The 15,424-nt window shown below is 43.8% G+C and overlaps 1 protein-coding gene across 5 annotated transcripts in view; it reads right to left on the bottom strand.

The window, feature by feature from the left end:
* Positions 1 to 15,424, bottom strand: part of LOC146502145 (unconventional myosin-VI) — a 154,823-nt gene that overhangs the window by 105,076 nt on the left and 34,323 nt on the right. For all 5 annotated transcript variants that reach the window (XM_085133606.1, XM_085133608.1, XM_085133609.1 and 2 more), the window contains exons 7-11: positions 14,496 to 14,551; positions 14,322 to 14,419; positions 13,662 to 13,826; positions 9,468 to 9,548; positions 3,594 to 3,774 (exon numbers count right to left, since the gene is read on the bottom strand). In XM_085133606.1, coding sequence (XP_084989732.1) covers positions 3,594 to 3,774; positions 9,468 to 9,548; positions 13,662 to 13,826; positions 14,322 to 14,419; positions 14,496 to 14,551 — 581 coding nt within the window. The remainder of the gene's footprint in view (positions 1 to 3,593; positions 3,775 to 9,467; positions 9,549 to 13,661; positions 13,827 to 14,321; positions 14,420 to 14,495; positions 14,552 to 15,424) is intronic.

Below are 15,424 nucleotides of genomic sequence, written 5' to 3'. Positions count from 1 at the left end.
TAAAGCAGTGAACAATCACACGTGTGTCGGGTGTGTCGTCGGCTGTGAGGTCACTTTAAGGCACGACGTAGATCAGCGGTTACAGAAAATGGGAAAAATGCTGGTGGGGTGAAATCTATATGCTATATGCATCTGCAAGTCTTTGTGAACATGTTCCTCATTTCCTTTCACTTTGATATTTTAACACCTCACAAGACTTCCTTTATATTTTTACACTTTAATAGCCCCACTATGGAGCCATGCCACACTTCTTCCCATCTAGGGTCAGGGGTAGGGTTATTTATTGAAATTTTCAATTTAAAAAGGTCATGTTTCCCCTGCTGGATCAATGAAGATTCACCTTTTCCTAACTCAATGTGAGCAGGAAAAAAAGGAGAAAAGCTGCAGTGGTTAAGTTTCTATACCGCTCTGTGCCGATGGCGGCAGCAGCTGATCCGACCCACCAAAGGATTACGCGGATGTAAAATATGAATGTAGCAACCTGCTAAATCCCCCACACTTACCCGACAGCGAGCACTCGCATGACAAGTGAATCCAACTATAAGATGAAGGCCGTATATGACGCAGGCTTTTACGTATGAACGCCTCGGCGTGTGAACAGAACACAGGAAGTGACAAGTTGGTTTCTCACATGAAAGGCGGTCCGATGGTGTTCAGGGCTGCAGCTGCTGACGGAAGCCGTTCACATCAAAGATTGGATTAGAGCGGCCGTGAACCCCCGTGACATCATTACAGCTGCTCCTCCGATCAATGCCAGGAATCGACAGCCCCTGAAAGCTAAGCTAAGCTAATACCTAATCGATAACTGGAGGGTGAACGGAGGCCCCGCAGAGGCGAGCGCTCAAACCACAAATCAGAACAGAAGACGAACACTTGGACATGAATCCCAGTTAATTAAGGACCATCATTTCCAGCCTCTCTGGATAGATTTCTCAGTTTACTCTGAAATGAATCGAGTCCAGAGAAGAAGCGAGCGCTGACACCAACGCCAAAGGAGATTCATGGGAAGACTGAAATGAGAACATTCAGAGCAGTTTGACCTTTTGAAGAGACTCCATCCTGCCGTTCAGAGCACCGTCGTCTGAGTGGACTTATTACAGCCAAACAGCAGAGATGAATCCGCTAATTAATCTGTTGGCTAAAGGTTGGACCTCATTAGAACGTCCCTGCTCTACACCACTCATCCTTGATGGAAACGTTTTAATGAGACCGCCCTCTCGCTCTCTTTTGTCATGTGATCAAAGAACCTGAAAACCACAAACAGGCTGAGAGATGCAGTCGAAGTTATTTGACTGTTTCCATATCATCCTATATTCAGTGCTGATGCGTGCTTTCAGCTACGAGCGCATTCATTGCCAAATGCTGTGGTCCGATTGGTCAGATCGCACTGGAAAACTCATATAAATGAAATCCTCCTGTGTGAACGGCGGCATTAGGAATAGCTGTTTAAATGAACTTGACTTCTCTATGCTTTCTGGGTCTAAGATAAGTAAATATTCTTTAAAAGCTCCCCGAAGGACCGCTCTGCAACTGCAAGCCAAGCCCGTCTCAATAGCCCCACCCGATTGGCTCCTCGGCCTGAACGCTCTGTCCTCATTTACTGTAAAACATGTGCCAAGTGAGCCCCCTGCCGTGAGAACCAGTTCGTTTAATAGGCTCCCTGCTGCGCTTCCTCTTCTTTCCGGCGCAGGGAGAAAACGACGGGGAGGAACTTCAAGACCGAGTTGAAGTTCAAAGGATCAGCTGATTTTCATGGAAACTGAGCCTCCCTGAGGGTTCGAGTCTGAACCGCTGTGGGAAAACGAGGCACAGAAAAATGCCTCTGCGAGTGCAGAGAGCATAATCCCTGAAATATTCACTGGAATAATTACAGAATTAGTTTGTTGGCTGTGTAATTAATGAATTTTCCCTCAGCCAGAGTCAACTCGAGATTAGTCATTAGTGTTCTGAGTGTTTTTCATCTGCGAAAAAAACCCCAAAGTGCAACAAGAAGAAACCGTCCTTCTGTGACGCCGCTGTCAGACCCGCGACATCTATCAGCCATGGCAACGAGGCTGAAGTGAGACGGAGGGAGATCGAGGCTGAATATTACAGCAATCAATCACAGCACATAGCTTTGAGGGATGAGATCAAAGAGGCGTCGGCCTCTCAGGAGCCAAACCGGTGCCGTTTAGGAGCTGGCAAGCCCGAGAGATGGATGACTTCTGATACAGAGCAAATGCAATCACGGAGCGCCGCAGGGCTCCGCTCAGAGAACGCCCACCTCATCAGTTAGAGCTCACGACCAGCCACGTCACACTTCGTCAAGTTACAGCACTTCACGTCCTGATCCGTCCTGATCTGCTGGGATCAATCTTTCTGCTGTAGTTTTAATTACTTATTATTCTGTTAGCAGAATTAATAACTAGTTGGTTAATAAACAAACAGCAGAGCCACACAAAAGGTTTGTGGATTATGGATTACGCCACCCTCTTCTCCTTTCTGGGGCATCAATCAGCACAGCTTCATCAAAGCTGGGATTGTGGCTCACTTTTGACCTCACTTATGTGGAGAGTGATCGAGAAGGGTTCTTAAAGTAGGCTTTAGTGCTAAAATGTAATCAGTGAGTGGAAGTGAAGGTGCAAACCAGAAGGTCCAAACTCTGGAAAATGTGCACAACTAATTGCTCCATCGGTGCTCTCTGTCAGACAGACTGATGGACGGGGTTGGATATGTAAACCACAAGCACAGGAAGTTTAATTAAATAACATTTCGGTGCAGAATTTTATTCAAATTAGCTAAATTTCAGGTCAGACGGCGTTACAGGCTTTAGCAGCACCAACACACACAAAGGCACTTTTTTAAATGCCCTCCTGTTCAGGACTGATTTTAATGCAGCGTCATCATGCAGGTAAACCTGACATCCATCCCCACATCAACTACAGCTGCGTTTCCCTCCCGTCTTTCAGTGAATGCTTCGACGTGCCGTCTTTGCATTTTTAAAGTCGAAGAGAACGACCTGTTTGGCCTTCTATTTTTGTTTGATTGGAGTCATCTCAGTGTGAAATCTGACATTTGAATGACAAATTGAGGAAGTCAAAATGGCAGCGACACATCAACCAACCTGGGATGCAGAAAAAAAAGAGTTTGATAGAGGTTCTGAGAAAGTTTAAGGGTTTATTATCTTCACGACGCTGTTAATGAATTTCACATTTCACGTTTTTCTGTTTTAAATGTTCGGTGTGGGATTTTTCTGATCCATCCATCACACTTAGCCGGGTGGCAGTGTGGGCAGAGCACTCCCGGGCCAGCTGAATCTCATAAACTCTCCAATAAGTCCCTGTTTTGCCTCAGGGTCGAAGAAGCTTCTGGACGAAGTAGTCATCTACCAATCAGCAGATTCAAAAAGTCTGCAAAATAATGAACCAAGTTTCCCCCAATACGATCGACTACACTCTGAGTGAGTCTGACCAAAACTCTGTCTGAGGTTGTAAACGGACCGAACACCCCGTGACAACAGGAGCGATGCCCCATAAACCCAAAGAACACAAAGGACGTGAAACGTCTTCTCCAAGTCCAAAAACAGGTTCACATGTGTGACTTCTTGTTCTCACCTGATGTGCTTCCGGCCTCCTCGAAGTCGATGTTGCCGAGGTGCAGCACGCCGGCCACCACCCTGAAGAGATCCAGCTTCTCTGTGTCGTCCAGGCCGATCTTCTTCATGGCTACGCACATCCTGGCGAAGTCGCCGTGGTCGTCCAGCAGCGGGTCCTTCAACGGGCCCGACTTTGTGTGCTGAGGAACCAGGAGAGAAAACGTCACCGACATTTAAAAATCTTTGTTCATCTCCATCTCCTTCATATTTTTATTCTCATGTCCTTTCTTACACAACTCACTTCTAACTTAATTTCTTTACCGCTTGTCATTTTTACCTTTCTGCCTACCTGCTCTCTTCTCTTCCTTCACTTTGGAGAAATCTGAATCTCCAAATCATTCTAACTTAATCTCGAGCTGAATGTCTTCACTCTGCGGAGTGCAGCAATCACCCTGTTTATCACTGATCGTGTTGCACAAAGCAGAGCAGGCAGCGAAAGAAGAAGCACAATCTTCAGCAGAGAGAAGTAGGAAGAAAAACACACACACCTGAAAAACCCACTCAGGAATGCCACAGAGTGACGATAACCACGGGCTAAACTATAGACGCCAGCGCCCACGTGTCCCTTGTGATAGTGGATTAAGTGGAAAACGAATTCTTTTGCTTAGCCGGTTCTTCCATTTAATCAGGTTCTCTCCAGATTTTTCTCTCCCTTTTCCCCCCCACTAAAGCTCAAGCAGTCGAATCAACAGCCAGAAGGGAGCATTTCTGCGAACATCAGTCAGTTTAACCGGTATTTATTTACACATTAGAAGCATTAGAAGCATTAGGAGGTCTCGCTCCCTCACTGGTTTTGGTTATGAGACAAAAATGTGAATAAATTTCACTCAGACGCCTGAAAATCATCTGAAGAAAAACTTTAGCAACACAGAAGCGGAAACCTGCACGAGGCCAGAGCCCAGCAGCCTCCCAGCAAACACTAATGGGCTGGGTGCTTGCATAGGACAGGTTATGGAAAGTAACTGAGTACTTGTACTGCTTTCTGCTTCTACTCCACTGCATTTAGGATGAAAACACTACACTCTGTGCTCTATTTAAAATGTGCATTTATGAATATGTGGTCCTGTTTTGAAACAGCCTGACTAAAATCATCTGCAGCTGCAACATTAATGTGTTACAATGTAGCAAATCATTATTAATAAATTATTGTTCTGGTATTTATTTACCCCAGTTTGTATAATTATGCAGATTTAATATTATGAAACAGGAGTAATTCACTGCAATGAAGAAAACACGGCACTTGTGGTTTGGTGTCAGCCATCATTGCGCTTATTTCAGTGCAGAGTCAAATCCAAACTTAGGATATAAATCAAAATAAAGTTAAGTGTTAGTTAATATTGCAGTTTTGGGTGGAAGTGACATAAATATTGTCGCATCTAGAATAAACTCCACAGTGGAGTCAAATCTAGGCACAGGACAGCTTCAGGCAGCCGTTAAGCTGAGATAAGTAATTCCTTTAGACAGCCACATACGGTCCACTTGGATCTTCGATGGGGTGGACCAGCAAAGCTCCCATTTCTGAGACAGGCCGACTGCACTGTGACATTCCCAGATGCACAAAAGCAGACACAGGTTGACTGAAAGGCTCGATTATTTTCTACAAAGCAGGAAGGAGCAGAAAGCACTGCAGAGCTGAAAGCATGCTCGGAAAGTCAGAGAAGCAAGAGGAGAAACAGCCAATCACCTGGTCGTCCTGCGTGACACGAGCCGGAGCAGCGAGGAGACATACAGCACATCATTTATCAGAGATTACAGCAGCTACACTCGAGCTAATCTGGGACTGATCCCGCTCACAATTTGTTTTCGTGAACCCGAAGCACCAGGCGGGAGGGGCGAAGCTCGAGTTTCCCTAACGTTTGATCTCCGAGGCCGCCTCAGAGTTAATGCGGGATATTCCTCTGTGATCTGGGATTTTATCAGATATTACCTGAGCTGCCCTGCCGCACGCCCTCCCTCCCAGAGCTCGAGTTAAGGCAAAAAGCTGGAGATTGTCTGCAAATACTTCTTTACTTGGGTCTCTGAGGAAATCATGAAATAAAGCAAGAGGACACGCAAAAAACAAACTTTTTGAAGATCATTTCCCAGGACAACTTTCTTCCTTTGTGTGCCTCCTTTCTATTAAACAAGCCTCCCACTCCGATGCTGCCAGATAATTGTGTTTCCCGGGCTACAACAAAAGGACCGTTGTCCAACAATCTGTTTTTTCATTCTGCCAAAAACGGTTTAATTCTGCGAGACCACAGTTTGACACCTGATTTATTTCACCCTTGCGCTGACTTAAAGGACGAGGAGAGCAGATCTGTCAAAAAAGTCAGTCAGCTTCTTTCTCCTTCTGCATGTTTTTATTCTGAAGAGAAACCCTGGTGTCACTGGAATTTAATATTAGAGTTGTTTTTTGTGTTTATTGTTGTTTTACTGGTTTGCTGTTTGGAATTTTGGACACTTTGAGGAATAAGAACGTGCTGTGTGATAACACTGCTTTGGGACTTCCCATGATGCACGGCATCTATAAACTTTCTTTTGTCAGTCACGGATAGCTTCCCGTCCCCAAGACTGGTTCTGCAGAAGGTTTCTTCCTGCCAAATGCTGCTCACACAGAATCATCTGATTCTTGGGGTTCTATAACAAATCTACAAAGCATTTTGAGACGACTGTGACTCTGAACTAATGCTACACTGGGGTTTCCCCCCATTTTGAGCCAGATAAAGGTCTGCTATGTGAATAAAACTGAAGGTAGACTGAATGTGCATATAACCAGATTTAAAAGCAGCACCAGGACCTCCAACCCAGTCCACAAAGCATTAAACTCCTACAATGCCACCTCTGGAGCCTCCAGTTGAGGCATTTCGGGGAGGTTATATTGGGAGGAGGTGCTGGGACAGACCCAGGACTCGCTGGAGAGATTATATTTCTCTGGAACAACAGGGGGGCAAGTTGCTGGAACAGGTGGCCGGGGTGAGGGAGGTCTTAGACTGTTGCTGGATGGATGGACAGATGGCTGTGCATATATCATCACAGAGGACAGTGTTGGTAGACTTGTTTTAAAGACTGTACCGGATCCACCTCACATAAACTGTTCTGTAAGACCTTGAACTATTCTTGCTCTTCACCGAGAGACCTGTACAGTTTAAATCTTCGGTGAGATGAAGATGAAAGACTAAAACGACGATGGTCTTAACCACCAGTGATGGATGTATGCGACTGGATTCTTCCTCTTTCCGTCCGCCATCTTCAGCAGCGCTCCGATGTACTGTCCGTGCTCCTGTTAATGGCTGCAATAATTAATACCGACGCACAGCAGGGGAAGCTGTGTACAGACGCCGTAATAGAACACTTGTGCATAATTAATCAAAAGCCATAGGCAAAGAAAGGAGCTCATTTCACATGATGAGCTTTTCTTATTAATGCACAGCGTTAAATGTCCCGCGCTGCGCCGAGGCTCTCGGTCTGGCTGCTAATTAAAATGTTTGCTGTTTATATATGAAGCATCTGAAAACAAGGAGATTATATAAGCAGAGCCGGTTTGCAGCGAGCAATTTCAGGCCAGAACATTACACAACAGCACTAATGAATTATCACAGGGTGGCTGCTGTTAGGATTATCTGCTGCCTCGTAACGAAATGCATATAATCAAAGCTTTACTGTCAGTTTATTTCCATCTCTGAGGCTTTAGGTAGCACAGATGGACCAGCGTGTTAACGAACAACCTCAGATTCAAACTTTCAATTAGTTCTAAGATTCCCAATGCCGTTCTTATCACCTGATGGGCCTATTATTTAACCATATACATTTGCAGGCCACTTTATTAGACACACCTGCTCATTAAATATTACATCTAATAAGTCGATGAGATTGGATTGAGGCTGGTCCGAGTCTTTCAGAAGCTGCTGATCTGCTGGGAGTTTCCCACACAAGGGAGAAAATATCCAGTCACATGTCAGAGGAGAGTGATGGCCAGACTGCTTTGAGCTGACAGGGAGGTCACAGTAGCTCAAATAAACACTCATTTCATTGAAGGTATGCAGAAGAGCATCTCTGAATGGGCTACAGCAGCAGAAGACCACACCAGGTGCCAGTCTTGCAAGCCAAAAAACAGGAAACTGATATAAAGTTCACACAGACTCAACAGAATTTGGATCCATCCTGCCTTGTATCATCCGAGCACCATCTAAACCCCACAGCCTGCCTGAGTCCACAGTTAAATCTAACAGAGCGCCTCTGATTCTCATCACAGATGTTCTGTGCAGTCTGTGAAGCTGTCACGTCAGCATGGACCAGAATCTCTCTGCTCCCAGCAGCTTACAGAGTCCATTTTTGTGCTGGTTTGGTTGTTTGATGTGTGATACTTGATTTTTTTTCCTCCTTGTTGTTGTTTTAAAAAGGTTTCTAAATTTTTTACACAGATATATGTTTTTGAAGAAAATCTAAGAAGCTGGTGAAATTTCCAGAAACCTGATTTTTGTAAATCTCCTTCCTTCAATTTCTATTTTAACTGAAAGCTTTTTCCAGCTACAGCTGTTACAGCCATGAAGTGAAACAGCTGCTTCCAGATGTTCGCTGTCATGATGGTGAAGCTGTACTCGTGTACGTCACGATTTCTTATTTTTGTGCATATTTGTACCAAATAAATGTTTCAGATCATCAAACAAATTTAGAAAAAGATCATTTAAATGAAATAATTTAACAGACATACAAACCAAAGCTGGGCGTGTAAAAGCATTGTACAGCAGATCGAGTGGCTGAATCAGAATTTGGACTTTTATTCGTGTGCAGGTTAAATTCTTTAATTTTTCAGTCTTTCACATGTTGGTTTTCTGTGCAGATGAAAAACATCACACACGTTTCTCATGAAAAGTCTGTAATTATCAGTGAAGACACACACGCACTTCACAGGCCGGTTTCTTCTTCTTTTCCCCCATAAAAAAAGACTATTTCACACATTGACAAATGAGTTAAAGCCAACTTCTTAGTTCTTTTATTCTTTTCTGAAAAGCTCCCACTGGACAAACAGACAGAGTGATCGGAGAGATAAGAGAGGCTCGCTCACACAACGACTGTGAGAAGAAAAGCGGAGCTGGAGGGCGTAACGACGTGAACGAACCTGCTGAGTCAGGTTTAACAAGGAGCTAATGGAGTTTGCAAATCGACCGTTTCCCTTCTTCCACCCCACAGGGGCATGAGTCGACGATTTTCTTCTTAGTTTTTAGAGTTTTCTTTCTAAGAATGGGAATCAAACTTGGGGCACATAAATTTACTGCAGCTACAAGAGGACAAAAAGTCCTCTCTGCTGTTTAAAGAAAAGAAAAAAGGGAAAATTTGCAGCTCAAAAACTCAATTTAGCAACTAAACGTGTTTGTGGAAACCAAATCACCTCATCAGATCTGTATCTGATCTATCTAAACTCGCAGTTTTTTCCTACTCTCTGCTCTCTATGATGTCACAAAGTGTGGATATCCCAGATATGATCACCTCAGGCAAGAATCCCCACCCACCTGCTGTCCAAACTCCGTGTTTATGAGTGGCAGCCAATCAGAATACAGTTTACTTAAAGGCGGAGGGGCTAAAACACCTCTGTTTAGATACAGGATGATTTGAGAAGCTACACAAGTCCCAGAATCATGACTATAAGAATTATTCTGAACTCTGAATCATGCAAAGCTGCTCTAACAGAGTTCAACAATAAAATATACAGCTGGAATGATCAGTATGTTGCTTTATTGCTGTAATATCATAATATCAGCCTCACATTTCAGTGAAACTGTGTTTTTCTGCTTATTCTGTGGTCCAGGTTTCATAAACTGGTTGAACTCAGAGACTCTTCTGCATACTGTACCTCTGGGCTCTTCCGATTCTGCATGATGTGCTTGTCTGTGTCTTTGGTAGCGAAGAACCGAGTGCATCCTCTGTTCAGGTACTGCAAAGCAATGAGACACAAGAGAGAGGAAAGTTGAGCAAAACCAAAGGCAGATTAAAAAGAAAGAGCACATCAGAAATCACCCGACATCATACAAGCCGGTGCGGTTAACCTCGTGAGCTGTTCTTGGGCAAGTCTGCCATTAAAAAAAAAAGGAAAAAAAAGACTCCTAAGATTAATCCACCGTGATTTCATTCCAGCAGAAATGCCCTGAACTTCTTCCTCAGACCACCATGGGGGGAAAGATCTGCTAAGTTGGGTCTTTTAGCTTCTTCGATTGTTCGGGTCTCGACTTCATAAATGTAACTGTCACGCAGTTTGTCAGCTTCAAAGAACAAAAAAGGTTTTTGAATCGCACTCGGCAGACAGAGGTGGTCTTTGGAGTCCAGAGTCCTGAAAACTACAAATAAAAGATAAAGATCCAAAACTATCAGACATTAAAGGCTGTTTATCCTCAGACCCCTTAGACCCAGCTTTGATTTTTATCTCTGGTTTGCTGTTTTTAAATTAGTATTTAGTTTGTTGTCATAGCTTTTATAAATCCTGGAGAAAATACTAACTTATTTTGATTATTTATCCATTTCTTTTTTAAATGTATGTATTTTTATTGGCACTCCCTGCTCTGGAAAGCACTTTGTGCAACTTGCATGAAATGTACAACTGAAATAAAATTATCATCACTGTGTTATTATAAATATGTAAAATCAGAGCTATGGAAATAAATTTTAATAACTGTGATTACATTAAGGAGGACAGCACAAGCTTCAGACTAGTATAACTAAGGGAAAAATAATATTTTCAATAGAAAATGTGATTTTCTATAGTCTTATATGAGTCACTTACTATTATCAGCATTTTTCTTAAACAACTTTATTCGTATATTTATCTCCGAGTGGAGTTTAGGCTCGTCCTGTAAAGTATATCTAAAACACTTCAAGATGCAGTTTTAAAAGGTAAAAAATGAGCAGAAATGAAACAAATCCAACTAAATGTGCTGTTGTCAAAGTTAAAACATAGCAACAATAACTAGAAATGAAGCAAAACACTGGCAGTTTTGCACTAATGTCATTTTCAGACTCGAGTGTTTGACAGGCGGCCTCGCGCCTCCATGTATGGATACAGGCCCAGGAAGCGCTTTGTTTTACAGCTTAAATCATCAGTCAAATGGGAACGCTGTGCTCTCAGAGTTTGTGTGCAGGAAACGGTTTGCTTCAGAGACGGTCAGAGTTCACCTGGATAATTGCATTTGCATTAAAAGCAGCTTTGCTCTGCTGATATCCTCCTCCTCTCTGCACAGAGATGACAGTGGCTCTGGTGCTCACCTCCCAGGTGTCTCGGGAAGAGGGGGAGGCTGGTTCGAGGCAGGGCTTATCTTGTTTGCAGAGGCGAGCCCTTCTCTCGCCGAGAAGATAAACATAAACAAAAACTTTCATTAGAGCCGAAGCCACCGGGAGGACCAAGTGTCCTCCATCTCCCCGGCAGACCGCCGATGGGAGCATCTCGTTTTCCTCCTGAAAAACCTCAGAGTCACCCCGCCGAGGTGAAATGCACCTCGGCCCCTTTACTTACTTTAAATACTTGAGTACTTTTTCTCAAGATTTCTGGGACTTCATTTAGCTTCCATTGCATCCTTCTGTCCTTCTCTTTTCCAACTCTCCTTATTCCTTTGTTTCCTGGCTTCTATCCTCCTGATGCTTCCTCAGTTACTTCCACTCTCTCTGCCTCCTGTCCTGTATGTCTTCTTTTCACAGTCATCTTTTCTTCTTTATTCTCTTCCTCATGTCCTTTTCATCTATCCTTCTTTACTACTTCTGTTTCTTTTGTCACCTTCTTTCAGTCCTAACTACTACTACCTTTTTTCTGTTTCCTTACTTTTTTCCTCCATTTCCCTATTTATTTACTTGAGTATTGACTTATTTCCTTTATTACCTCCTTTATTTTTCTCTTATATTCATGTGGTTCCTTATGTCCTTTCTTTTCACCTTTCTACCCTCCATTTCTGTCTTCTTTCCTTCCCTCCTTCAGCCTTTTGTTGCCTTAATTTCCATTTTCTGTCTTTCCCTCTTTCTTCCTTTGACTCCTTATTTCCTTAATCTAGCCTTGTTGGTTACCACTTCTATTTCTATTTCCTTCTTTCCACCCTTGCATTTGTTTGCATCTTGCTTCCTTCATCTTATCTGTTTCTTTCTGTCCTTCCTTATAGCTTTCTTCCCATTTCTTTCCTTCCTTATCACCTTTCCTCAACCTCTATCCCCTCTTCCACCTCTTCTTCCTTTTCTGAAAAAATGAAATTCTTGTGTCTTTTTCACTTTCCTTTTTCCTTCCTTCCCTCCTTTCCTCCTGAAACAGCATCTTCCCATATTGCTTCCTTCTTAATTCGCTGTTTTTCTTCCTTTACCTTTTTGCTTCATGTTCTCTTCCCTCCTTAGAAAAAAGTGCATTTCATGTCCTCTTCAGTATTTGATGATGAAAACACCTTCTTGCTCTCTTTGGAGTCATCAGCACTTTGACCCTTTAAACAAGCCTTCGTGGACCTGAACACACCTCAGCTCCTTCTGTGATGCACAGAAGCTGAACTTCAGGAGTTCATCACGGCTCAAGCCGTGTGAGCATTTTTCTCCCTCCGCATCATCGGGGGAAAGTGCAGATGCATGAACCATCAGAAGATGCAGGTGGTGTAATAAGTTGCAGGGGGACAGGGGCGGGCGCCGTAGAGCAAACGTCGGCACTTTGAGGCCCAAGAGTGACGGAGGTGAGAGTAGATGATTGAATTTAGAAGCTGCCAATAAAAGAAACAACCCTAAACAAAGAAAGTAACCTCAGGTTTTCTTCTTCTCCTCCAAAAGACGTGAGTATGAGGATGAGTCAGCTCTTCTCAGGCGAACCAAAAGAAAGCAAAACCATCATCTCTCAGTCTGTTTGCTTTTTAACTTTAGTTTGCTGTCATGATTCTTGTGTATCTGTGATGTTGTTGTTGTTTTCCCTAAAATCCGGTTGCTAGGCACTCAGAAGTCACATGTTCCTGTCTAACCTCTCAGCTCTGTCACAGATAACATGTTAGAGCGTTGACGGCACAGAAATCAACACGAGTTCGTCACCGTCATGTAACAGCCATCACGGCTGCTTTCGCCCCCCGTTATCTCAGGACTGTGGACGTCTGCGTTTGTGGCTGCAGGTGGCAAACACGAGCACCTGACACCCCCCCCCTCCCCGCTCTCCATCCACCGCTGACAGCTGATAAACGGAGCATGTGCAGCAGGTGGGCTTTACTGGGGATGAGCTGCCCCCTGCTGTTCAAACAGGGGAAGAGCAGGCTGAATTTCTTAGTTTAAAGGGTGTGACATCTGACATCTGAAACCATTATTTAGATCTTTTGGAATCCTCCTAACACAGAGTCGACCCAGGAGTCACACCCACACCAGGCTCTGCAGACTGAGCACACACAGCCGACCCTTCACATAAGATCAGTGTATGTACATGCGTGAACCACAAGCTCAGCCTTCAAACTGCTTCAAACACTCAGTTCCACGCAGTTTTTTCAACCCTTGGATCTGTATGACATCACGAGGGATCATCTTCTCTTCGTGAAGAGCAGCCAGTCAGAAGAGAGCTGGCTTAAAGGGGGAGGAGCTAAATTGGCTTGTTTCAGACAGAGGACAAATATAGAGAGCACAAGAGCACAAATATGGAGTTGGAGGGAGTTTAGGCTTCAGACAGAATTATGCAATAACAAAACAACTGTACCGTTACCTGTTTTTGATTCAAACCTACCAACTGCAGGCAGAGGCACTTCAATCTCAGCTGCAATAACTCTGTCCAGAAATTCTGATCTGGTTTATGAAAAAGAACCATTTTGGCAGCAAACATGACTTAAACATCAGGAGACTGCGGTGTTTTGAGGACTATTTTCAGTGGCGGATTAAGATTTTGGGCAGCTCGTGGTGATGAAGGACTTTGACAGAAACAGGAAAAATGCAGAGTCCTTCCATCAAGTCTGCGATCAGGCCCCCACCCATCATCTGCACCTCCTCCATTCATTCATCAGCCATCAGCCCCCGCCCATCTGATTGGGTTTATCGAGCGTCAGGATGATAAAAATCTTAATATCCGTACCCGGAACGTGTCCGGAGAGCTGAGGTGAAACTTCTGCCGGATGTCTTCGGGAGCTCCGGCACACAGCCGGTAGAAGATGTGGTAGTTCCTCTCCTCGGGGCTCTGCCGACAGATCCTCGACTTCTCCAGCAGGTAGTGCGACACGAAGCCGCCCACGACGGCGTTCTGAGGAGGAAGAGCGGGGGGAAAAACCAAAAAAACCAAAACTCATTTATGGCATCTATCAGCGCGGTTCATCTTCATATCCTGCCACTTTGTTATTATAATAAATTATATGGTGAATTAAATGGAAATGAAATATTAAATATAAAGAATTTATCTCATATTATAGTTTAAAGAAGAAAAATGTAGATAATAAAGCTGGAAATCACAAAAAAAGAGTCCGCCTTTGGGTAACATGGAAATACGGTGATTTATAGGACACATAAACAAGAGCAAAACAAAAGAGATAAATGATCATAGCCCACTCATTACTGAGTTTATGCTGCGTAAGCATCTGAGACAGCAGAGGGCAAATCGCGTCTCTTCACAAAAGCAGAAAGATCAACGTAAACAGATCGTGCTGAATAAGTGCCGCCATTAGGCTTCATTTGTAATTCATAACTTTCATCAGCAGACATTAAAGCTCGTGATAGACTGAGCGAGAATGGCCCTGAGCACCTTCTCGTTGAAGTGGATCTCCACGAACTTCCCAAAGCGACTGCTATTGTTGTTCCGGACAGTTTTGGCGTTCCCGAAGGCCTCGAGCAGAGGGTTCGCTGCAAGGGAGAAAAAAGTCGAGTTCAAACTCAAACCTCAACAGGAAGTTGATGAGAGAAGCAGAAGCAACCTCACCTTCGACTATCCTCTCGTCGATGTCCTGACCCGTTCCGTACGAGGTCGTCAGGTATCTGCAAGCACAGCACATCATCAACACCTGAGAACACGCGATTCATCTGTCATTTTAAAGCACAGGTTTACAGTTTAAACGTTTTTAAAGTTTGTTCAATAAAAACTGTTTTTGTTGGACCATATTTCATTTTTAATACTGTTGAAAGTGCTGTAAGAAGGAGGAAGAAGTCAGTTTCTGATATTCAACGAAACAAATCCGGTAGATTGTCGGATGTCTGTGTGAAAGCAAAGAACGACGCTCTGCAGGAAGTACAACTGTGTTAAATATTTAGGTTAAAGTGATCAGAAAGGCAGAAACTCTGGGTTTACCAGAGGGTCACTGCACAGGTTTAAGGCTTTAATGAACCACCCCCTGCTGCCGCAGTGCTCCTGGTAAACGACTCTTATATCGAGCTTTTCCACTGGAGCACTTAAAGCACTTTATACATCATGCCTCGCTCCCCCATTCCCATGTATTCATGCTCTGATTAACACATTGTTCCCTGCCAGAGGACACTTTTGCCTTCCAATTAGTAGATGACCTACAGTACAGTTTCCTGTGACCTCCACAGAAACACTTCCTTTCTGCGAAAAACTTGCAAAACAAAGCCCAAACCTGCAGTTCCTCAGACGTCCACTAGAGGCTGGCTTCATCGGTGAGACTCCCACATTACTGCATGTGAATATTTTAACACCTCACTGCTTGAACCTCGTGCCTGCTAAGTGAAGTCACCAAACTGGAGCATTTTTATTGCGGTTATCTGAGCAATGACATCACTTCCTGTGTGGTACCGACCATCCAACAAGTCTACAGAGAGGACCTTTAATAGTTTTGTACTCAGCAGATATCTCTGCTAACCCTTTCATCCAAATAGGCTCCTTTCTAGCTTCAA

The sequence above is a fragment of the Neolamprologus multifasciatus genome, chromosome 15 (assembly GCF_963576455.1).
Source record: "Neolamprologus multifasciatus chromosome 15, fNeoMul1.2, whole genome shotgun sequence".
Lineage (NCBI taxonomy): Eukaryota > Metazoa > Chordata > Actinopteri > Cichliformes > Cichlidae > Neolamprologus > Neolamprologus multifasciatus.
This window is presented reverse-complemented; position numbering and strand designations above follow the sequence as displayed.